Below are 24,654 nucleotides of genomic sequence, written 5' to 3' on the forward strand. Positions count from 1 at the left end.
CCATCCCCCATCTAGCCCATCCCCCACCCACCTCCCTCCATCAACCTGTTTGTTCTCTATCATTAAGCCTCTTATGGTTTCCTTCCCTCTTTTTTTCCTTCCTCTATGTTCATCTGTTTTGTGTCTTAAATTCCACATATGAGTGAAATCATGCTATTTGTCTTTCTCTGACTGACTTATTTCACTTAGCATAATACCTTCTAGTTCCATCCATGTCATTGCATGGCAAGATTTCTTTCTTTTTGATGGCTGAGTAATATTCCATTGTGTATGTATACCACATCTTCTTTATCCATGTCCAGTCAATGGACATTTGGGCTTTTTCCATAGCTTGACTACTGTGGATAGTGCTACTATAAATATTGGTGTGCATGTGCCCCTTTGAATCTGTGTTTTTGCATCTTTTGGGTAAATACCTAGTAGTGCAATTGCTGGATCCTAGGGTAGTTCTATTTTTAATTCTCTGTGGAACCTCCATACTGTTTTCCAGAGTGGCTGTACCAGTTTGCATTCCCACCAGCAGTGTAAGAGTGTTCCCCTTTCTCCACATCCTTGCCAACATTTGTTGTTTCCTGTGTTGTTAATTTTAGCCATTCTAACAGGTGTGAGGTGGTATCTCATCGTGGTTTTGATTTTTATTTCCATGATTATGAGTGATGTTGAGCATCTTTTCATGTGTCTGTTAGCATCTGGATGTCTTCTTTGGAAAAATGTCTGTTCATGTCTTCTGCCCATTTCTTAACTGGATTATTTATTTTTTTGGGTGTTGAGTTTGACAAGTTCTTTATAGATTTTGGATACTAACCCTTTATCAGAGATGTCATTTCCGTAGGCTGCCTTTTAGTTTTGTTAATTGTTTCCTTCTCCGTGCAGAAGCTTTTTATCATGATGAAGTCCCAGTAGTTCATTTTTGCTTTTGTTTCCCTCACCTCTGGAAACGTGTCTAGTAAAAAGTTGCTATGGCCAAGGTCAAAGAGGTTGCTGCCTGAAACACAAGTCCTTCCTTAACCAAAAATTACACTTACGTTAAGTTTGGAAGGTTTAAAGGAAGTTGCATTTCAGAAACATTGTGTTGGGTAGGAGCCCACAAGCTTTTCATCTCTAAAAACAAAAACTTAATTTTCAGGATTCAAAGTGTTTCTTTTTTCAAAAGAAAAGACCAGGAATTTTCAACTCCAGTATGGATTTCAGCACTTAACTACTAACAAGTAGTTATATATGTGTGTATATATATATATATATGTATATATATATATATATATATATACACACATATATATGTATATATATATATACACACATATATATGTATATATATATACACATATATTTAACTATATCGTTATAACTATATAAAACTATATATATAGTAATATAGTAGTATATATGAAACTATATATATAGTTATATATATTACCATATATAGTGTATATAACTATACTTATAGTATATATATATATATATATATATATATATATATATATATATTCCCTGTCACCCCAGATAAACTTGACAGGATAGTAAAGTCGTATGTATATGACCATTTTCCCCTAAATGTGGGCAAACACCTGAACAGATCATTTGAATTTCTTTTACCATCAAACACAAAACAGGCTTTGGAAAGTTCAGTTTCTTACTTCACTAGAGCTTCTTTTTCTATGAAAGCAAAGAAACAAAGTGTTTTATTTTTTAATTTTTATTTTTAATTTTTTTAATGTCTTATTTTTTTGTTTTTGAGAGACAGCGCGAGTGGGGGAGGGGCAGAGAGAGAGGGAGACAGCTGTCTGCACAGAGCCTGATGTGAGGCTCAAACCCAGGAACCATGAGATCATGACCCGAGCCACAGTCAGAGGCTTAACCAACTGAGCCAGCCAGGTGCCCCTAAACAAAATGTTTTATTGAGGATGTTTAATCCTCAGTTTTACAACAGATCAAACAGATTCAAAGACCTGTTAAAAGGGGTGGAAAACAGTGACATAGGCATAGACTCGAAACCAATCAAAGAATAATGAAAGGTGCCGAATGGGGTAGAGGGTGAGCAGAGGCAGCCAGAAGGGGTGGGGTGGGGGGCAGGCAGGTTTCCATCTGTAGCCAGTGGAGGCGTCTGCGGCTCCTCAAAGCCCTTCCAGAGCACGTCCTCCTCCTCGGCCCCTCCCAACCACCTGTGAGATAGGCAGAGTCAGCATCTTACAGCCCGTTTCCCGGGTGGGAAGGCTGGGGCTCCCTACATACTAGCCAGCCTCCCAAGCTCTGTCTTCCTCTCATGGCAGCTTATCTTCCCTGACCTGGTGGAGGGGCTGGTGCTGATGAACATTGACCCCAACGGCAAAGGCTGGATCGACTGGGCGGCCACCAAGGTGAGCATGGTCCACCTAGCAGACGGGGGTGGTGGTGGTGAGGGGCGGCACTCACACTGGCCTCCACCCCGGCCCACAGCTCTCCGGCCTGACCAGCACTTTACCTGACACGGTGCTATCCCACCTCTTCAGCCAGGTAAGGGGGTGGGGCCCCCACAGGAGCAGCAGTGGTGGCTGAACTGGGGGTCCTTGGGAGCCTCTGGAGGGCCTGGTTCTGTCTACTCCCAGGGGCACCTGGGGCTTCTACCAGGAGGGGATCTGGGTTGGGGTCATGAGGCATCTGACCTGTCTCACTCTACTCTCCTGAGACAGATGTGGGAGGCCTCCTCCCTCACTTGCTGGGAATGGGGCGAGGGTGGTTCTGTCTGGGACACCTGTGCCCGTCTGAGACCACATCCCTGTCTGTCGCTCCCCTCCGTGCACCTCCCCCATCTATCCCGTGGGCCCAGGAGGAGCTGGTGAGCAACACAGAGCTGGTGCAGAGCTACCGGCAGCAGATCGGGAACGTGGTGAACCAGGCCAACCTGCAGCTCTTCTGGAACATGTACAACAGGTGCGGGCGGCCTGGGGCCCAGCTCCGCAGCACCAGGCCACAGAGTGCCCCCTCTGTCCCCTCGGTACAACCAGTCACAGAAGGAGGCAGGCAGGAGACGTGCTCTCCCAAGCTTGTAGATGAACAACTTGTACCAAGAAGAAAAGAGTTACTTCTTGCCCAAGGTCACACCCCTCGAAGGACAGAGGGGAGGGGAGGGCTTCCAGCTCTGGTTTCTGGGCTCTTCCACGCCTTTTCCCCCAGGGCATTGCTGGCCGGCCAGGAGCAGTGGGGGAAGCTGGGCAGCACCCCTGATGCCCCCAGCCTGAACTTCAGGGCTGACATCTGTGGGAGGGGAGGGAGGGTTGGATGAACTCCATGGTTTTCAAGCTGTGCTCCTTAGAGCCCACTGGCCTTCCCTCCTTTCTTTTTCTCGTACAAATATTTATTAAGCACCTGCCATGTGCATGGTGCTGGAGGAACAGTGGAGAATGAGAGGCTAGGCCCTGCCTTCCTCTACGACCCAGGAATCCCACGCACAGGTGGTGGTGCATGTCAGAGTGCTTCAAGGGGCAGGGAGAGCCAAATTTCAGGGCCCACCTGGCATGAATTGCAGGATCTGAGAAGAAGTTACGTATGAGGCATGGCCTGAAGACCCCTGTTTGTGCAGAGCAGGTCCCTGCCTCCCTGTTTACCCCTAACTGGGATCTCTTAGAGCCTTTTCCATAGTTGAGACAACTCAATAACCGTAAACCCCAACTCTGGGACCAGCCCGGGATGCTGGGCCATAATTGCCATTGTGGGAGGATGAGGTAAGGCTGGAATACAACAGGGGCAGGCCTGGGGCACACAACCACCTCAGATCCAGTTCTGAGATGCCCACCTCTGCCTCTCCCTGCAGCCGCAGAGACCTGGACATTAACCGGCCTGGAACAGTACCCAATGCCAAGACACTCCGGTGAGTGCCCCTCACCCCCCAGCCTGTCCCTGCCCACCACGCCCAGGCCAGACAGCCCTTGTCCTCTGTGTCTGCAGCTGCCCCGTGATGCTGGTGGTCGGAGATAACGCACCTGCTGAGGACGGTGTGGTGAGTGAGGGACAGCATCCTGACTGGGGGTGGGAGGCAGGAGTACGGAGATCACTGGCCTCTGGCTGGCAGGGCCAGGCACTGGATGCTGGATTTCTCACCCCACCTCCCACCGTCTTGCCATGATGCATCACCACCTGGCACAATCCCACCCTTCGAGTGAGAGAGGCGTGGAGACGGGAGGGAGCTGGGGCCAGACCACCTGATGGCCACCCCGTCCCTGGGGTGAGGAGTACCAGGGTAGCCCCCCGTGTGACAGAAACTAGCACACCCTCCCTGTGCTTGAGGGCCTGGAGGAATGCGGTGTGTGCTGCGGTGGCCATGGCCATGGGGACTCGGGCAGGGGCCTCAGTCTCCTGCTGAGCCTTGACCCTCCCTCACCTCACCGCCTGAACCCGCGGTCCCTGGCACTTTGCCCGCCACTGCCACCAAGGTGGCCCTGGCTCCCGTGAGGACATCGTCCGTCCAGCAGTTATGAGTGGAGTCCAAGGATCTCAGGTCCCTTGGGGCGCTGCTTCCTGATCTGCAGGGGCCTGACTTTCAGAAGGCAGCCTGGCGGGCGTGGGGCACCCTAACCCTAACCCTAATCCCGATGCCAGCCCGTGTCTGCCCCCTGCACACCCTTCTCACGAGTAGAGCCTCTCAGCTCTGGGAATAGAACCTGCCTTAGCAACTGAGGCAGGGGCTCCCCTGATACCCCGGGGGCTGGGGCTGCCTTACTCTGCTGACCTTGTCTCTAGGTGGAGTGCAACTCCAAACTGGATCCAACCACCACGACCTTCCTGAAGGTGAGGCCTTCTTCCCCAGCCATAGGCCAGCTCCTCAGCCAAGGGCCCAGCCTCAGGGAGGGGCCTGCCTGGGGTCCCATCCAGGGCGGGAGCAGGACAGCGTGTCGGGTCAGCGCAGCCTGTTTAGGTATACGAGGCTTGGGCAGGGTGTGGGGTGGCCCCCGCTCAGCTCACCCCCTTCTCTTCCCTGCAGATGGCAGATTCCGGGGGGCTCCCCCAAGTCACACAGGTGAGACTCTTGGCCCTCCTTCCCTTATCTGGCCCAAGTGGGGGAAGCCTCCTTTTCCCCTAATCCCAGGCAGCCAGTCAAAGCATGTACTGTCTCTCTGTCCTGCAGCCAGGGAAGCTGACTGAGGCTTTCAAATATTTCCTGCAAGGCATGGGCTACAGTAAGTATACCTCCCCCTGCCCCCGCCCTAGAGACCGGTGGGCAGGCAGCAAAGTGGGTTTGGCACACGGTGGCAGGTGGCACTAAGCCTGTGGGCATATGAGCTCTGTGTTCTCAGGGCCCACATGCTGTGCCACTCCCCACCTGCTCCCCACATGACGGGGGACCCTCTAGGGCGTCTCCACCTGCGTTGTAAGTAGATGATCCTAGGCTGTGTCTGGCTCTCCTCTGCTCTTGGAGGGGCTTTGGGACAGTGCTCTCCTGGCAGCATTGGAGCGGTAAGGCTCTTCCTCCAGCCCTGGGGGACAAGAGCCCAGGGCTGAGTCCTGCCCAGAAAGCCTGCCTACAGGTGAGTCATATATACCACCAGCTCCCCGCCAGGCCTATGGCACCTGAGAAGGGCTTTTGTCACACGTGGTGGGATGGTGCAAGGGACATTAGAGTGGTCTTGGAATCTAGGGCGTGAGGAAGGCAAGTGAGGCCACCTGGGTTTTAGGAGAGAGACAAGGCAGCCAAACCTGGGGGTTGCGTATATGAAGACCCCAAGGGAGTAGGGGCCAAGGGGTGGCTATGCCCACTCTCCTCCCCTCTCCAAACTGCCCCTTGTGCAGGGATGATATCCCCAGACTGCTCATGGGCACCTCTAAATCACATACACACATGCACATGCACACACCCTTTTTATCTCCTTGATTCCTCCCCTTTCCCCCATATACCTGGCTCTCCTGCTGGAAGCAAAACTCTTCTCCCTGAATTTGTTTCCCCCCTGGACTTTACCCTCTGGAGCTTGTGCCTCCTTAGAAGGACAGGCCCGTGGGGGAAAACTGGGGGCCCAGCCAGGAGTGGAAATCCCTCTGGCCCCCCAGAAGCCTGCCAGCCTCATGTGGGGATGTAGGGCAAAGAGAGGCCAAAGCCAACAGCGAACCACAGCAGGAGCTCTGTGGCTGGGCCTGAGCCCAGGGCCTGCCCCGTGAGCATCTGTGGGATGGGTAGACCAGCAAAGCTTATTGGGCTGGGACATGTTCTTAGGACCCCAGGCAAAATGCCACCAGGCAGCCTGAGAGCTGGGCAGGATTTAGGAGGTTGTGCAGGCCTCCCCCATTCTGTACATGGGGGAACTGGGGCCCGGAAGAAGGGTGAGGGTGCTGGCACTAGCCCTGTCACCAAGAGCCCCTCAGGGTCACAGCCCAGGCTGGAGAAGCAAGATGAGTGCCTCCACCGTGGGATCAGGGCTCCCTCCAGGGCTGCTGCTTCAGTGGGTGGGCAGGAGGGGGCTTCCTAAAGCTCTGGCCCTGCCCCAGCCCGCTCTGTTCCTGTCCTGTTGTCTTCTCTCCTGACCCTCGCAACACCCTGGCCTCGCCGGATCACGCTCTTCACCCGTGTTCTGTGTCTCCCCCCACCCTGCCCCACCCCTCTGGCTCTGTCTTCTCTCTTAGTTGCATACTTGAAGGACCGAAGGCTGAGTGGAGGAGCAGGTAGCCCTGTGGCCCCTCCCCTGATGCATGGATCCCCACCCCAGGACCCCCTGCTCTTTCCTCTGTGCAGCGCTGCGGCCGGGCCTCATCTTGCTGTGGTTTGGAACTTTCTTGTGTCCCGCTCGCCTCCTAAAGCCCAAAAGAGTCGTGCTTTTTCACAGATCCTGGACCTAGTGGGCTGCGTCCCATGTCAGGGCTCTAGATTGGCTGGGGTTCAGAGTGGTCTGGCTTCTGGGTGGCCATGGGCCACATGGCTTTCAGAGCTCAGGCATTTGGAACCAGATCCTTTCAGAGGTAAAGCCTAGGCCTGGCCCTGGGTGCAAGGGTGTCTGACCATGCCCCAGCTGGACCAGTGGCCAGCTGAGTTCAGGGAGGTGGAGTTTGCCCCTGAGCGTCTTGCTCGTGAAACTCCAAATAAGGACAGAAATTAGATTTAGGGCAGTTTGTGGCCACCACACCTAGTCCTTCTTCACGGAAGTAGTCCCACTCCCCTGTCCCATCATCCTCTTGAGGGGGGGGCATCGCTGGAATTCTGTCCCGTCCCTGTAGCAGCTCAGGGGTACCCGGGCAGTGACCCCATTCTGGCCATAGCTCTGGCCAGCTGTTGTGAGCTGGGTCCCGCTGGCCTCTGCGGGGTGCCCGGTCCCCCCCTCTTTGGCTCATTCACTCGCTGGTGCTGCATGCCTCCGGCTTGATGGAGTAGGTGCCAGAGCCCTGGCTTGGGAGGGGCCTCTGTGCCATTGGAAAAACGGGTCTTGCCGCTTTGCTTGTGTCAACCCTTCTCCTGCCTGCTGGCACCCAGACCCGCCTGCCAGTCCTCATGCCTGTTCCCATCTCTGCCCACAGTGCCCTCGGCCAGCATGACCCGCCTCGCCCGCTCTCGTACCGCGTCGCTCACCAGTGCCGGTTCGGTGGATGGCAGCCGCCCGCAGGCCTGCACCCACTCGGAGAGCAGCGAGGGGCTGGGCCAGGTCAATCACACCATGGAGGTGTCCTGTTGAAGCCCCTAGCCTGGCAGAGATGCCCACCTGCCCCCGCCCGCATCGACGTCCCACTGGCATCCTCGCGCCGGCTCATTTTCCCTTTAGTTTATTTTTGTGAAGGCCGGGGGAGGAAATGGGTTCACTTCTCTTTTGTTAAAAACGTGAGGGGATTCATCCTAGATGCTGCAGCAGAACGGTCTCCAGATGGTTTGAGAGGCTCGCTCCTCCCCACCCCCACCTCACTCACCTTGTTAACTTGGCTGACTTAGGCCCTTCTTCCAACTCCCCACGGTCTGGGCGGGGCTCAGGGAGGAAGGGGATCTGCTAAGGAAAGAGTTCAAGTCTTTCTCTGGGCAGGATCCAGGGTAATATCCTGGACTGAAGAAAGCATGGGATGACCCCCATGGGCAGGGCAGGTTTGAAGATGGGATGGGGTTTTGAGGTGGTGTGCTGGGACAGCAGCAGCATGGGGTCCAGCTCAGGCACCGGGGTGACAGGAGACAGCACAGGGGAGCACTAGGAGGTAGGGGCCCTGGAGCTCTGCAGGCCCCTTTCTCCCCATCTCCCCCACCAAGCACATCTGTTTCTGTCTTTTGCACATGTGACAATCATCTGAACCATAGCCACAAGGGGGCGCTCTGACCAGGCAGCAGTTTTCCTGGTGCTCTCTGGGCTAGCCTGGTGATGTAGGGCCAGGCAGACAGGCAGGCAGGGGCTGAACAGGGTTTCTCTGCTCCAGGAAGACCAAACACAGAGGACCTTACAGGCAGGAACCCCACAGACTGTCCCAGCCCACACACTCCACCACCTCGTGGCCCTGTCCCATGTCTGAGCCAAGGCCCTGAGGTAGAAAGTCACCTGATCCTGTATCTCCATAGGGGCCTGACTTGGGGGCTGAACTTAAATGCTGGGATAGCCCATGAAGGTCGGATGCACCCCTGAGAACTTCACGGTGTCTGCCTTCAGGAGCCAGTATGTGACTAGAGACAGTGGTGGCTGAGATTCCCAGCAGACCCCCTCTTTTGTCCCCAGGTTCCATGGAGGACAACCCAATCAGCAGCAGTGTGTCCAAGGCCACCAGAAACATGGTGTTGTTAGGGGGAGTTCTGGTCAAGCTATGCCAACATTTTATGTGGGCATCACTAAGCAAGAAGAGATTTTATCTGGAAAGAAATGGTCTAAGGTAGTGAGACTTCTGCAGGCCCACATCACCATCTCAGGACTGTTGGAGTGGCTTGGGCTGGGGCTTGCTGGGTCCTGGGGTGGGAGGTGGAGGTTCCAAAAGAGAACAAGGTCCAGGCAGAGGAGAAAGGCTCTCCATGTACCCCAGTCCCCTCCTTTCACCTGAAGCCCAGGACTGAGCCACACACATCCAACCCACCTGCACCATCAGGGAGAATCTCCTGGCCCAGAAACAGGAGCCACTTGTCTTGGAGCCTAAATCAATTGCCACAAACTCTAAAACAAGTAAAAGAGCAATGATAAAGGCAGTGCTATGGAGGGGACAGTTGCGTGTGGGGTGCTCTGAGGCTGAGAGGACACCTGCATCCACATTTCTGCACATATCACCCCCTTCTAGAATCTTAAGCCATTACTAGACTGCTCTAGAGCCTGGTGGAGTGTTAGTCTGTCCCCAGTTCTATTCACTCACGTGCTTCCTTTGAATATCAAATGTGACTGTTTGAAAAGCTGGTAGAATTAATCCCTCTTAACTGTAGATAGCGCTGCAAATCTTGGATTTTTTTTTTCTGTCTTCAGATAAGATATCTATAAATATCTATACATTATATATATATATATGTATATTGGGTCTTCCTGCGTGTGGTTTTCCATCGGAGGTTGTCTCTTTGGTCAAAGTGAACTTTTAATGGAATTTATTATTTTCCTGTCTATATAAAGCGAAGAACCTAATTTTGTGTATTCTGGTGGCTGATGTCATGAAACTTTGAGACGACAAAATGTAAAACAAATAAAAACCCTTGTCAAAGTATTAAGAGTTAAGTGTCTGGAAAACTAATAAACTAAGAAGAATTTGAGTGTGGTGACACCAGGCCCATCATAGGAAGCTCGTGAGAAGGCAGCATTGAGGCTGGTGCTTCTTGAGGTTTAGATGGGGTTGCATATGTAGGAGTGTCCATCCATGTTTCTATTTCTGGTTCTTTTTTCTTTTTTAACTCTACCCCCACCCTGGGGCTTGAACTCAGGACCCTGAAATCAGATCCCAAGATTCAGAGTCGTCTGCTCTACCGACTTTGATCCAGCCATGTGCCCCACCTATTTCCTGTTCTGATCACATTCATTATCTTGTCAATTCTTACATTAATTCCATAGGGTAGATATTAGTTTCACAGCTGAGGAAACGGAGCCTCAGGAGAAGGAATTTACCCTAATAATATTGTAAAGCTGAGAACTGGCTTTGGCATTGTTTGGCTTCAAAACACTCTCTATTCAATGCTTCATTTACTTAACAGCATGCTACTTTCCCAGGTTTTAACCACCATTTCGGACTCATTCACTCATTTACTCAATAAATACATAATTGCATACCTGCTATGTGTCAACTAATAAAGAAGCATCTAAATAAAAATAAAACCCACCATGTGCTATGCAAATGATGACAAACGGATATACTAGCGAGTGCGGGCAGAGGCGGGTTATTCCACCTCTGGGAACCCTCCCCCTGCCTCTCGGAAACACACACAACCTGACCCACCACACTCCGAAACGCACGCACGCACATTGACAACCTGCTCCGTGTAAAACGGTTAGATGACCGTAGCTAACGGAGACTCGAGATCAGGAAGGCAGGCTGGTCGCCCACCTGGGTGCGCTGACAGCCTTGGTTGGTACCGGGAAAACGGGAGTTTTGTTCTTTACCCGGACTTCCATTCCGAAATGTCTCAGCTCATAGAGACCGAAGGGGAGAGTTGTGGCTGGCTCAGAACCAGGCTCGAGGCTCCACAGAGACACGCCTTATCGGACCCGACTTAAACCCAACTGGGGACACTCGGGCTCCACAGGACGTGCTCAGGAAGAATGATTTGACCAGGTGCAAATCCCCACTCGTCCTCCGCGTGGATCAGGAGGAGAGCGTCACGTGGCGCCGGGGCGGGGCCTGTGGCCCCGCCCCCGAGAGGCCTTTTCCCGGACGCCGGAAGCGCTAGCGCGGAGCTTCTGAGCGGCTGGGTCCCGCGCCTTCCGCCATGGCGACCAGGGCAAAGCGCCGGCGGGTAAGTTGCGGGGGGCCGGAGCGGGGCCTGCCCGTCTCCCTTGCGGCTCGCCCCTACCCAGCCCGCAGTGCGGTCCCGCGCGTCCCTGCGGCTCCCTAGCGCAGGTCCCTGGCCGCCCTCCTCGTCCCCTCCCCCACCCAGAGCGAACTTCTCTCCGCGCGCACGCTGCGATGCCTTCCCGCTTCCCGCGCGTTCTCCTGGGCAGACCGTCTCCACCGCGCTGGCTCGTTTCAGGTGGCGGGGCCTGTGGGAGGCGACGCGGACCCGGGCCCGGACCCGGACCCTGTGGCCGGCTTCCTGAGCTGGTGCCGGCGGGTGGGGCTGGAGCTGAGTCCCAAGGTGAGGAGGCGGGGGTGCGGGCGGACGCGGCTGGGGCGCAGTCCAGCCCTGACCCACCGCTCCCCCTGCTCAGGTGGCGGTGAGCCGGCAGGGCACGGTGGCCGGCTACGGCATGGTGGCCCGGGAGAGCGTGCAGCCCGGGGAGCTGCTGTTTGCCGTGCCGCGGGCCGCGCTCCTGTCGCAGCACACCTGCTCCATCGGCGGCCTGCTGGAGCAAGGTGGGTGCGCCGGCGGGGTGCGACGGGGAGGCGTGCCGCGGGGCCGCGCCGGTGCTCTCACCTCTGTGTTTCTCTCAGAGCGAGGCGCGCTGCAGAGCCAGTCGGGCTGGGTGCCGCTGCTGCTGGCGCTGCTGCACGAGCTGCAGGCCCCGGCCTCGCCCTGGAGCCCTTACTTTGCGATGTGGCCGGAGCTAGGCCGCTTGGAGCACCCGATGTTCTGGTGAGAGCCTTGGTGGGGGCGGGGAGCACCGGCCCCGTAGCCTCGCGGCTCGCTCCGCCCTGGCCCGGGGACCGGGCCACGAGCGCTAGTCCCGGTAGGGTGTGTGAAGGGAGCCTGGCTGGGGTGTCACCGCAGGCCTGAGGAGGAGCGTCGGCGATTGCTGCAGGGCACGGGCGTACCCGAGGCGGTGGAGAAGGACTTGGCCAACATCCGCAGCGAATACTATTCCATCGTATTGCCGTTCATGGAAGCCCACCCGGATCTTTTCAGCCCCAGGGTTCGCTCCCTGGAACTCTACCACCAGCTCGTGGCTCTTGTGATGGCGTACAGGTCAGTGAGCCGAACCTTGAAGGACTCCTTTCTTTAGATCTCAGTTGAGGGATGAGAGGGGAAAGAACAGTGAACCACACCCCAGTCTCTCACCCTACCCTGGGCTTTAGCAAAGTTCTCTCTGTGGCAGCTTTCAGGAACCACTGGAGGAAGAGGAGGATGAAAAGGAGCCAAACTCCCCTTTGATGGTGCCTGCTGCAGACATACTAAACCACTTAGCCAATCATAATGCCAATCTAGAATACTCTCCAGTGAGTGGATCCCTCTCAGTTATTGTTATCATGTGCACTGATGATCAGGCATTTGATTCAAACCAGTGCTGGTCGTTGATGCTGCCCTGACAGTTGGGCTCGGTGGGCTCCATTCTCCTCAGGCTAAAAACGTGTAGGTGAAGTTCTTCTGTTATGTACTTTGAGTTTGCGTATTCCAACGAAGTAGAACACAAAACTTCAAAACCCGCAGAGAAAGTTGTGGTTAATTCTGTAATAAGCTACTGCCATTTACTTGGTGCTAGAGGTTGGTTGGCTCCTCTGTGCAGTGCCAGTGAACCAAAATCGTGTTGGGGCCCAGTGGACAGCAGCCTGGGTCAGATATACTGTCACTACTTTGGGGAAAGAAGAGGGAGGAAAGGGGAATGGTCATAGGTCAAATCTAACTTGGTATCAAGGGTATGTCAATTCCATTTGCTATGTGGAAAGTTGCAAGATCAGATCCAAGTTTATGGAATCAAAATTTAGGAAATGGCTATTTTTTAATTTTTGCCTCTATCTGCCATTTCTACTTTGATCTTGGTTTAATTGTTCAATTTTAAAACCCAGCGACTTTTACCCCTTACATCCTACTGTACAGGCATACCTTGTTCTATACTTCAGATACTGCATTTACAGGTTGAACGTCTGTGGCAACCCTGTGTTGAGCAAGTCCGTCAGTGCCGCTTTTTTAACAGTACTTGCTTCATGTCTGTGTCATACTTTTGGAAGAATTGTAACTGCAAGAATTGCAGGATTTCAAAGTTTTCCATTGTTGCTATATGTTCTGGTGATCTCATCCCAGCAGTTACAACTCACTGAAAGCTCAGTGATTAGCATTTTTTTTTTTAGCAAGAAAAGCCCATTTTTTTGTTCTTTAGGGTGTAATACTGTTGAATACTTAATAGACTACAGTATGGCATAAGCTTTATCAAAAATCTTTTAAACGTATGTTTATTTTTGAGAGAGAGTACGTGAGCTGCAGAGGGGTAGAGAGGGAGACACAGAATCCATGGCAGGCTCCACACTGTAAGTGCAAAGCCCAACTTGGGCCTCAAATGCATGAACCATGAGGTGAGGTCACGACCTGAGCCAAAGTCAGACACTTAACCAGTTGAGCCACCCAGGCACCCCATAAACATCACTTTTATATGCACTGGGAAGCCATAAAATTCATTTAAGTTGGCTTTTGTTTTTGGTTTTTTGTCTTTTAACATTATTTGCTCTTTTGTGGTGCTCTGGAACTGAACCTGGACAATCTGAGGTATGCCTGTACAGGATCTTAACAGGAACTAAAAAGGTAGAATGTTGGAAGGTGTCTCATCAGTCCCATTGCTGAACTGCACCCACCGGAGGCTTTTCCTAAAACAGAAATTATCTTTGTGGGTTGGCCAGGGAAGGGCTTAGTCCCAGCTTCTCCTTTCCACCCCAGAATTGTCTTCGGATGGTGGCCACTCAGCCCATTCCTAAAGGCCATGAAATTTTCAACACTTATGGACAAATGGCTAATTGGCAACTCATTCATATGTATGGTTTTGTTGAACCATATCCCGACAACACGGATGACACAGCTGACATTCAGATGGTGACAGTTCGTGAAGCAGCATTACTGGGTGAGTGTCGGATTAAGTCTTGCACACTACACTGATGGACGTGTCTCTGTCCCCATCCCACGTGCTCTTAAATAGCAGTTGCCCCTTTTTTGGTAGACTGGGTGGGGTAGATGGAAGAAGAAATGAACTGGTGGGTATATGGAGACTTACACAACATTGCTTTTCTACCTGCAGGAACAAAAGTTGAAGCTGAAAGGCTCCTACTGTATGAACGCTGGGATTTCTTATGCAAACTGGAGATGGTAGGGGAAGAGGGAGCCTTTGTAATTGGGCGGGAGGAGGTGCTCACTGAAGAGGAACTGACCACCACACTCAAGGTAAAGGGCTGAGAATAGATGAAATATTTGGAACTACATGAAAGAGGAAAGGTGGGATGGAGGGAGAGGACACTTAAATGCTGCCAAGATAGGTGTGGCTTTTCTCTAAATTCAGCCATTCAAAATTAAAGGGCCCAATCAATGATTGCTTCTAGGTACTATGCATGCCTGCTGAGGAGTTCAGAGAGTTTAAAGACCAGGATGGATGGGGAGATGATAAAAGGGAAGAGGAGAGCTTGACAGTCACAAATATCCCCAGGCTGAAAGCATCATGGAGACAGCTGCTTCGGGACAGTGTTTTGTTGACCCTGCAAACCTATGCCACAGACTTAAAATCTGAACAAGATTTACTAAGTAACAAGGAGGTCTACACGAAACTCAGCTCGAGGGAACAGCAGGCCTTGCAGGTTCGCTATGGTCAGAAGATGATCTTACACCAGTTGTTGGAACTGACAAGTTAGCAGGTTCCCTGTTGCCTGAAAGACCATCCACAAGAACTTTATTCTAAGCTCGCATTCATTGATGCTTGAAAAAAAGGAAAATCTGGGTCTTTTGCTTTTCCTTTAATAAATACCAACAGGAAAAGTAACAAAGGTGGTGTGCTAGGGGTAACTGAGATAAGGGTGACCTGTTTAAGGACTGGGTACAGCAGACTTGCAGATTGCTGTTACTAAGATCAGTGAATTTTATAGCTGTTTTGTTCTCAGTCTGAACCAAAGGTTAGAAGAAATGTGATAGTAATCGGTTCCTGTTGTAGTCTAGCATTTAATAACAACATGGACTTTGAAGGTAGACCTGGGTCTGTTTTGAGCAAGCATCCCCCCCACTCCAAGACTTCATTTTCTGTTAGAGGGTATGATCTGGCACTGGCACTCAACAACTACTGTACTTCCTCAGGAGTCTGAAGTTTCTTCTACATGGCACAGCCCACCGGTAAGGGAAGAAACCCTAAGCCACCAATGACATTCAAGCCCCATTAAGATTTCTGCTGTTGAGTCTTGAACTTTTTGTCCTCTGTGGCCATAAAACTTGAGTTATTAAGGTATATTTTATTTTAAATAGTGTAAATTTTAAAAACTTTTTAAAACAAGTAGGTATATGTGATATATTATCAAAACTCCATGGGGACAAAGGGTATGAAAAATGTTTTGTAATTATTTAACCATAGAAACCTGATCCAATGATTTTTCTACTGCTGAAACACTATACAAAATTCACTTCCTTGCTTGTTTAAAGATGCCAGACTCATGTAAGTGATCTACCATGCAGCAAGAAGTGACGTTTCCCATTGGCAACAGGCTCTGCGAGGCTGGGTTGTCCACTTTCCTCACCACCAGCACTGGCTGCTGCTACTACTGAGAAAGGCACAGTGGAGTCATGTGTGTGTCATGACTTTAATGTTTTGACTACAGTATGCATACACATACAAGTAATGGGAGCTAGAGCCCAGGAACTAGAAAGGCTACAAAATACAACACGTGGACCAATACATTTACAAAACATTCAAAATGCTTACAAAAGGGGCTGTATTGGTCCTTTTGACTTTGTTGTTGTTCAACATAGCCTATATAGGGCTATTTACTGGGATAATGGGGAAGGGCAATTCATACACTATTAGTTCCCTTTCCCACAATTTACAAGGATCAGAAGAAAGAAAGGGGCACTTTTAGGCCTGGTCCGGTTTTACGTTATAAAAAGAGCTGACTGCATCTTGCAGGGCCTAAGGGGGCAGGTTCTCCAGTAGAAATGAGAAAATGATGCTCTCCCAGCAGTCGGCTTTAGAGTTGGGGAAGAGGCAAAACAAAAACCCATGGGATCTCAATTGTGAGCTCTTCCCATGTCCCCTAAGCATACCAAATAGTAGCACATACACATTTTTAACAACTTTGTGATTTTCAAGGTCCCCTGTCCACATTAAAAAAATAAGTTACACAATATTTAAACTGGCTTTTTTTTGCTATTCTTTGGGACACCAGGAATGTCAGAAGACATGGAGCTGTATTGTTCTGTCCCCAGACAAGTGGATGGCATCAGCAGCCTTTTCAGTTACAAGCTGGGCAGGTACCAAGTTTATCTACTTGCCTTGGACACATTTTGCACAAACCCAAGAAGTTCCAGACAAAAGTTTTCTCTTTCATATATTTACACAAGTTCAAAATGATATTCACAGCATCTTCTAAATTTTGGCCAAGAGTCAAAAAAATGCATTTAAACTTTGGAACGTGCCCACATACACAGGAAGCTGACCCAAACAGTAATTGGGGCAGGTACCCGAGAACCAAAGGGCTGGGAAAGTCAGGAAGAGCTGAAAGGATTCTTCAGCCAGTTTATGAACTTGGTGCAGTGGGACCTCCAGGCTGACACATTTACAGCAGAGATGCAGTTCCATCTAACTGGCACCTGTCCCTTCCATTACTTGCTGAGCCTGCTTCTGTCCCATGCAGCACTGTGCAACCGACTGGAATAACCTGAAAAATAGAGACAATCACAAGTTTGTGATAAAACTTGAGGCCTGGCAATCCCTTGTGTCACATTAGCTCTGGCTATTATTACCCTCTTAATCACCCACCCTAGCTAGAGCCATCATCTGTTTCATTCTTAGACAAATCACTTTGAACTCACTTTTCAATTTCTGGGGCACAGTGTACAAATTCATGGTTCCAGAACTTAAACGCTGGATTTTTAATCAGCTCAATGAAGGTAATAAGAAGACCCCAAGGATGTGGCCTATTTACAATCAACCGTTCCAAGAGAACCCTAAAGGGAAGAAAAGATGAGTTAATGCACAGAGAAACCTAGAAATTTATGAACACTTCTCCTTTACCTTTATTCCTATCTTTTCTCCTTGATTACTAAACTACATGCAAAAGTTACTAGCTTTACTGAAGACAGGTGGATTAAGGTCTAAACGATATATCGCAGTTAATGCAGGTGGATTCCGAATTAGTCTTCTAGGCTCACTAACTGGAAGAGGCAGGATACAAATCTAGGTTTTCTAAGTTAAAGGATAATAGTATCAGATTACATGGCTCACAGAAAGCTACTTAAGGAATGCACAACCAGTGAAAAGAAATGAATTCTAATACTACCTGGGTATGTGTGAAAATAAGGATATTATTTAATGAGATACTGTAATACACAAACTATTAGGTGAAGGGACAAGTTTTTAAAGTCTGGTCCAGTTTTTAAAATGTGTGTCTCGCTCACCAGAATCCACCCATTGCCTAATCTCTGGTGTAGTTTATCATTAGGAAAACGCCAAGTACAATCCTCTATTTCTCCTTCAAACCTTTCAACCTAGAGGATGAAGGAAAAAGCCCAAACTCTTTAACAAAATGCCTTTTAATAGGCCTATGTGAATTCTGGACTCTGGATAAAAATGTTATCACTACCATCTGAGAGAAACTTGATTTTCAATCAAGATACCTATACCTTTTGTCAAAACCTTTTTATTTTAGCAATGATTATGATTTGCAATTCTCTACTTGTAATTCTGTGTCCATCAGACTAATTACCAGGGTAGGAATCAATGTACATTTTGTTCACTACTGTATCCCATATCCCACATGTAAAAGATATTTTAAATGGACACAAAGAAGATCTCAGCGAACAGTGCACAGAAAACACACTCGATGCATAAGTTAAGGGGAAGAGGCAACCATTGAGAATCATCCAAAAAACTTCTCCCTTACCTTGTAATCTGTTCTTGGATAGCTTCAGTGTTGGCCTCTGCAAAAAGGTACAGCATGGTGCAGCTGAAGTAGTGAGTGTGGCTATTTGGGTACCGCAGCTGATTTGCAATTGCATTCAAGAAGAGATATCGACCTAGAAATTCAGAAAACAAACTTTATTAAAGACTTGCTCTGAGAGGCCAAGGCAAAAAGACATCATTCTGAGTGGCTAGGGTTTGGATTTGGGATCCTGGCCTTTCCCGTGTCCTTTAGTTTCAACCAGTGGTTCTCAGGTTTCCACTTCTGGGAGATATATTTTTTTATTTTCCACATTACAATTTTTAGAAATATTTAAAAACAGATACCCTGCATATTAATACATGTTAATAAAAGCATTCCCCGCCCCCCCCCAAAAAAATCAGGGAAGAATATCCCTAATTTCACAGATCTATTTAATGTCATTTAATAGGAGACAGCTGGATTTCACAGATCTATTTAATGTCATTTAATAGAAGACAGCTGGATTCTTCTAATCCTGTGTTCAGCCTGCTCCAGTATTGTTTCCTGTAGCCTCTGCCTCTGGAAAACTCCACTATACACTCACGGCCAAGAGTTTCCCCACCACCCAAAAAAAGAAAATAGCCAGAGCCATAAACAGACTAACAAAATATTATATGCCTGTTATGACAAAGTATTTCTATGACCAAACTGTGGCAAACAGTACAGAGAACTTAACTCTGAGAATTGGCTAGTTTCACTCACCTTCAGTGTCCAAGTCCACAGCCAGGTTCTGGAAGATGTCCATGTGAGCCGAGTGGGTGATCGTGCTCATTGATGGCGTGCTACCCTTGTTGTGGATGTGTGCAATGGCCTGAGTCCCTACATAGAGCACCAGTGCATTGATGAGCTGGAGGTTGTAACGATTACCAGGTTCATTGGATACCTAAATGAACAAAACAGAAAACTCCTTATTTTCATAGAGGACTCACTATTTCTAAACCCTTTTTATGCCTTCACAGAAAAGCTGAACTGCTCTCAGTGTTCTTTGGGATTTAACTTTTAGAAATTTACTTGACTTTGTGAGGTTGCTGAACAAATAACGCATCTGTCTATGGGTGGTTGTGTCAGTAACAGGAAGGCAAAGCTTTAACAGGTGCCAGCAAAAAAGTACAGTTTATAAAGTCAGTCTATTATCTCAATGATAAAAAATATTGGGAGGGGCGCCTGGCTGGCTCAGTTGGTGGAGTGTGTGACTCCTGATCACAGGGTTGTGAATTCAAGCCCCATGTTGGGTATGGGGCATTCTTAAAATCTTGAAGAAAAAAATAATCTAGAGAGAGGGAAAAGTGGTACTCTGGTGTGGAAAGACCACACGATTTCAAGTCCTTTTCTAAAACAGCAAACTAAGACAGAATCCCCTTATTAAGAACAATCATGGGGTGTGGGAGGAGCCTGGGTGGCTCAGCTGGTTGAGTGTCCAACTTTGGTTTGGGCCATGATCTCATGGTTCGTGGGTTCAGGCCCCACGTTGGGCTCTGTGCTGACCGTTCAGAGCCTGGAGCCTGCTTTGGATTCTGTGTCTCCCTTTCCTCCCTCCCTGTCTCCCTCCCCCTCCCCGCTCATGCTCTGTGTCTGTCTCTCAAAAATAAACAAACATTAAAAACAATAATCATCTGGGAGTACTGAAAGGGAACCATTATCAGCCATGTATTCGTACAGAAAATCTGCCTGTTCCCCTGGTTGCCTCTTCTAAGGCTTTGTATCATTGATAAGATGAACTAGTATAATGCATAATTCAGTGAATCTCATCCAACCATGAGTAATTTTTAAATCTGGTTGACTCCCAAATAGACCACTCACAGACACAGCTGAAAATTTAAGTCAAACCAATTAACCTGTAGGTTGCTGCGCAAATCAGACAGAAAAGTGACCGGTGATCGAGTTTTAAGATAGGAATCCAAATCCTTTTTGAACTGAGGTGGCATCACTCCAGTAAAATTGGTAAGAATCCGGGGTGCAATGTTAATTTCACTTAACATATCCACCTGCCACAGATAGATACAATAATCAAAACCAGAAGCATATGTAGGAGTTAACAGCAAATTCCATCTATGCTAAAAAGTAGGATTGTTTTTCTAAAACTATACAATGTAAGATCTTACAAAGAGCTGCCACTTTTTATTAATCTGTAATTAAAAACCTATAAAAGGTAGGAATCTCTCATTCTGTAGTAAATCATCTTTCTAAATTAAGGCAGGATAGGTACCTTCTGTGAACAAGCCTAATAATGTGTAGCACTAGTTATTTTTTTCCTGGACTTGGATTTCAAAGTAAGGGTACAGAGGAGATATTGCTCACTCACCAAGAGCCCTAGTCTTTGAAAAGATGCCTCAGAAGAAAAGAACATCATACTTGTTACTTTAAAAAAAAAATGCATGTGAAAGAAAAAGAATACAAAATACATAAGAATTACAATAGCTGCATCAGGGTGACACACAAAAAATACCTGTGGAATACAGGTATTATAAATGTCTGTTCTGAAATTCTGTGCAATCAGGGCCACCCAGCTAGTGACTGGCCCAAAACCTTGGTTGACGTTCTGCAAAAATTAACTTACTATCAAAATTAACTAAAAACAGCAGCTAGGCAAAACTGTAAACCAATATTCAGCAGGCTTAATAACATGATTGCCCCCTACCCCCAAAGAGCATCCTTATCTAACAAATAACTTATATGTGGTTTATGCTGGGGAAAGACAGGTTAAATAAGTCTACGACCAGAGAAAAGGACTGAAATACTAAGACGTAACCTTGTTTTTCCTTGAAATGTTTAGAACTTTACCTTCAGATTAGGAGTGAATGGGTCTGGGAGCCTCATGTTTCTTGGGAAGGCACTCAGGATGAGATTTCTTAGCTGAATACAATTAGGTGGGATCACATCACAGAATCCATAATGATAATCACAAAGGAACTCAGGGAAATCATGCAAAAGAACCAGCAGCACTCTCAAAGTGCCCTATTTTTAAAAAATGAGAAAAACATTGGTTGTTTTCATATTAAGTTGGAAAGTTGGAGTAACATTTATACTATCATGAATGTTAACTCAAGTAAACAAGATAAAAGTATAAAGTATGCTTCATTAACAAATTACAGGCTTTAATAAAAAATTGTGTCACAAGTGATTTACCAAAATATATACATGTACATCTGGAAATCACCAAAATCTAATTTTGGGGACTTAATACCTTAAATGCTGTATACTAGAAGAGGCTAGCAAAAAAAAAAAAAAGACATAGGCTTCTAACTTCAGAAGCTGAAAAAACAATTTATGAAAACCAAGAATGTAAAAGAGCCAAAATCAATTACATGTTTAAAAAGTATTAAAGGAGCGTGAACCAAAATTGGCTGTTTGAAAAGATTAATAAAATTGATAAACCCTTTACTAATGGAAAAAATATTAATAGCAAGAATGAAATGGGACCATCACTACAGATCCTACAGACATAATAGTTTAAGAGAATGGCCCCCAGTTATATGCTAATAAATTTGACAATTCAGATAAAATAAACTACTTTAAAAACCAACTTGCCAAAACCCCAATCAAAATAAAATCTGAATGGGGTGCCTGGGTGGTTCAGTTGGTTAAGCTCTTGGTTTCAGCTCAGGTCATAATCTCACGGTTTGTGAGTTTGAGCCCCACATTGGGCTCACAGCTGTCAAGTACAGAGCCCACTTGGGATCCTCTGTCCCCCTCTCTCTGCTCCTCCCCACCCTTGTGGCTCTCCCCCCACCCCCAGCATCTCTAAAATCAATGAATAAGAGCTCCCCAAACTTTTTTTTTTAATTTTTAAAGAGAACTTTCCCCAACTTTTTCAATGAGATTAGCATAATCTTGACACCAAAATTTGATGTGAAAAGTCACACAAAAATCCTAAATATCAGAAATAGAAATAACAGTGATAATCATGACCAAATGATTCAAAATGCAATGGCAGTTTAAACATTTTAAAATTAATGGAGTTATAATATTAACAGAAAAAAGATTTTTTACATTATCTTGAATGCAAAAAGGCATTCAATAGGACTCCATACCTATTTAATGATTTAAAAACTCAACAAATTATGAATAGAGGGCATTTCCTTATTCAGATAATGGTATCTGCAAAACAAAACTGTAGATTTGTAAAAACATTATACTTAATGGTGAATAACTAAAAGCTTTCCTTAGGATCATTAATGAGACAAACATGTCATTATCACTCTCTTCTATTCAAGACTTTCCTGGGAGTTACTGGCAAGAAAAAGTAAAACACAAACCCAAAGTTACATGTTGATGGAATGAATACAGAATACACTTCTCCCCACAAAAGACACTCATAAACTCCCAGAAAATGTAAATTTTGCAAGGTAGCTGGATGCAAGGCCAATATACAAAAATCAGTTTCTTTCTATACATTGCTACCAAGTATGAAAAAGTTTAAAGACATTTTACAATGTCACCAAAAAACCCACAAAATGTATAGGCATAAGTCTAAAGAAAGAGGTTGAAAAGCTCTATTCTGAAAACTACAAAGCACTGCATAGTAAAATTAAAGACCTAACTAAATAGAAATATTCATGTTCAGGATTGAAAGCTCAATATTATTAAGATGTCTATTCTCTCCAAAATGATCTAGAGATTCACTGCAATCTCAATCTAAATCCCAGCCAGCTTTTAGAAGTGAAGATGACTGTGTAGTTTTATGCAACGGCAAATGACACAAAATAGCCAAAATAATCTTAAAAGAGAGCAAAGTTGAAGAGGAATCACTTTGCTTGATTACTCCGGCTTTATATGTAAGTCTTACAACTCAAGACAGTTTTATACTGCCCTAAGAACACAAAACAGATGAACTAGAGAGACACCCATACACAAATGGTCAATTATTTTGACATAGGTGCCCAAGCAATTCAATAGGGAATAAAGAATGGTACTGAAAAGCTGTACATTATTTATTGGGGTGGGGATATAAGGAAAGAGGAGGAAACGAATCTTACCACACACAAAAATAACTCTGAGATAGGTCATACCTCCTAAGCGTAAAAGCCAGTATTATACGGCTTCTTGGGCAGTGAACAGAGCACACACAGAAGAGAATGCGACTTGGGACTGCCAAAGATTTCTTATGTCAGATACAAAAAAAAAAAAAAAAAAGATTTCTTACATGAGATCAAAGTAAAAACTTGGTAATTCTGACTACATTAAAGTTTCCATTCCTCAAAAGACACCCTACTTTTAAGGGAATAAAAAAGCCACAAGAGTAGGAAATGTTTGAATATATATTAAATAAAGGGCTTATATCCAGAATGTATGAAGCAGTCCTATAAAAAGAAAACAGATAATCTAGTAGAAATATAAGCAAAAAACTGGAAGAGGAGCATCACAAAAGGATATCCAAATGGCCAAGCTATTCATTTAAAAAAGAAAAAAAAAAAAAAATCAAGGAAATCCAAACTAAATCCACAATGAGATCCTACTGCACAACTGCCAAAATGGCTAACACAAAACAGTAAATACCAGGCACATGCTGGTGTGTCAATTAACAGCTATGTATATTTTATAAAAGTAGTAGTATCTACTAAAGCTGAACATATGGAATACCCTGTTCGGGTGCTGGTTATACAAGAACATTTGACTTTTGCACTTTTCTGAATATATATTATACTTTAAAGGCTTAATAAAAAATATTAGGCCTCACATTCCCAGTTGAGAGTGTGTATTTTTAAATTTTATTTTAATTTGTAACTCTAGATTAATTACCTTATAGAGGATTTGCATAGGTTTGGTGAGTTCCACATTTCTAAGGAAAGGCGCTAAATATTTGAATAAATCAATCAGTAGCTGTGCATACATAGGCCATCCCTGAAAGAAAGAAATGTACATGAGTCGTAATTCTACTCGGTTGCTGTTCTACCACCAAAAAGTTGACTTGTTTACTATCTTCTTCAGACTAATAGAACTAGAGAATACTGACATAAATAAGTCTCTTGAAGACTGGCATTAAAAAGGAGTAAGGATAATTACAGAAACAGTGAGAAATATTTAAAACAAAATGGCTCCAGAATTCTAGGATGTATGGGTCCTTGTGCCTGTAAGCAAAATTTAAAGAGTAGTAGTAAACCTGGAGAAAATTTTAGACACAACACAAAACAGTCAACTAAGAAACTGACAGAGGTCTGTTTTCTTCCTTCCTTACTGTATTTATTTTTAAGTTCCTTGTTTTAATTAAGTCCTAGGTCTCAAACCATTTCTTTCCCCACTCCCAACTCCTGTCAAATAATTTGATCCAGTTTATAAAAAGTTCACACTATAAATCCTCTATTTTCAGCCAAACATGGCTGAACCTGTCACCAACTCCCAATTTTACTAAGTATGTTTATTTGGGGGCAATTTTATTCAATATGTTATTGTGTTTCTCCTCCTGGAATATCAAACAATATACACTCCATTTAAGGATTAGCTCACTTTCTTTTTTGCCAAGCACATTAGTCATATTTTCTTCTGAAAGGCCAATCAAGGATATGTTCTACCATATTCATTTGCCATTTAATTGCAAGATGGGAGAGAAACCTCTCATGTTAACTATGTTTATTGCAATTACACTTTAAAAACTCTTTACTAAAGGGGGCACCTGGATGTCTCAGTCATTTAAGTGTCCTACTTCAGCTTAGGTCATGATCTCACAATTTGGGAGTTCGAGCCCTGCATCGGGCTCTGCACTGACAGCTCAGAGCCTGGAGCCTGATTTGGATTCTGTGTCTCCCTCTCTCTCTGCCCCTCCCCTGCTCACACACACACACTCAGTCTCTCAAAAATAAA

At 46.7% G+C, this 24,654-nt stretch overlaps 3 protein-coding genes across 18 annotated transcripts in view; 2 read left to right on the forward strand and 1 right to left on the reverse strand.

The window, feature by feature from the left end:
• The window catches only part of NDRG4 (NDRG family member 4), an 80,272-nt gene extending 70,672 nt beyond the window's left edge, over positions 1 to 9,600 (forward strand). For 5 of the 7 annotated variants that reach the window (XM_045046030.1, XM_045046031.1, XM_011290141.3 and 2 more), the window contains 10 exons: positions 2,271 to 2,357; positions 2,437 to 2,493; positions 2,807 to 2,910; positions 3,791 to 3,847; positions 3,925 to 3,976; positions 4,717 to 4,764; positions 4,958 to 4,993; positions 5,102 to 5,153; positions 6,589 to 6,627; positions 7,474 to 9,600. In XM_045046030.1, coding sequence (XP_044901965.1) covers positions 2,271 to 2,357; positions 2,437 to 2,493; positions 2,807 to 2,910; positions 3,791 to 3,847; positions 3,925 to 3,976; positions 4,717 to 4,764; positions 4,958 to 4,993; positions 5,102 to 5,153; positions 6,589 to 6,627; positions 7,474 to 7,628 — 687 coding nt within the window. In that variant the 3' untranslated portion in view covers positions 7,629 to 9,600. The remainder of the gene's footprint in view (positions 1 to 2,270; positions 2,358 to 2,436; positions 2,494 to 2,806; positions 2,911 to 3,790; positions 3,848 to 3,924; positions 3,977 to 4,716; positions 4,765 to 4,957; positions 4,994 to 5,101; positions 5,154 to 6,588; positions 6,628 to 7,473) is intronic. The other 2 variants (XM_006941560.5, XM_003998089.6) reach the window with 1 other exon arrangement.
• Positions 9,601 to 9,744: 144 nt separating this feature from the next.
• On the forward strand, positions 9,745 to 16,062 carry SETD6 (SET domain containing 6, protein lysine methyltransferase). Its single transcript, XM_023246167.2, has 9 exons — positions 9,745 to 10,840; positions 11,075 to 11,179; positions 11,253 to 11,397; positions 11,476 to 11,617; positions 11,753 to 11,947; positions 12,078 to 12,198; positions 13,628 to 13,808; positions 13,983 to 14,125; positions 14,281 to 16,062. Exons 1-9 carry the CDS (start codon positions 10,814 to 10,816, stop codon positions 14,584 to 14,586), a joined length of 1,365 nt encoding a protein of 454 aa, XP_023101935.2. The 5' UTR covers positions 9,745 to 10,813; the 3' UTR covers positions 14,587 to 16,062.
• CNOT1 (CCR4-NOT transcription complex subunit 1) overlaps positions 15,506 to 24,654 on the reverse strand; it is a 106,720-nt gene continuing 97,571 nt past the window's right edge. For 9 of the 10 annotated variants that reach the window (XM_045046027.1, XM_045046026.1, XM_023246164.2 and 6 more), the window contains 7 exons: positions 23,596 to 23,697; positions 20,638 to 20,811; positions 19,692 to 19,841; positions 18,559 to 18,739; positions 17,818 to 17,950; positions 16,748 to 16,882; positions 15,506 to 16,593 (listed from right to left, as the gene is read on the reverse strand). In XM_045046027.1, the coding sequence (XP_044901962.1) occupies positions 16,515 to 16,593; positions 16,748 to 16,882; positions 17,818 to 17,950; positions 18,559 to 18,739; positions 19,692 to 19,841; positions 20,638 to 20,811; positions 23,596 to 23,697 (954 nt within the window). In that variant the 3' untranslated portion in view covers positions 15,506 to 16,514. Of the gene's footprint in view, positions 16,594 to 16,747; positions 16,883 to 17,817; positions 17,951 to 18,558; positions 18,740 to 19,691; positions 19,842 to 20,637; positions 20,812 to 23,595; positions 23,698 to 24,654 lie in introns of those variants that run through there. The other variant, XR_006590351.1, reaches the window with a different exon arrangement.

Source organism: Felis catus, chromosome E2 (assembly GCF_018350175.1).
Source record: "Felis catus isolate Fca126 chromosome E2, F.catus_Fca126_mat1.0, whole genome shotgun sequence".
In the NCBI taxonomy this organism is placed as follows: Eukaryota; Metazoa; Chordata; class Mammalia; order Carnivora; family Felidae; genus Felis; species Felis catus.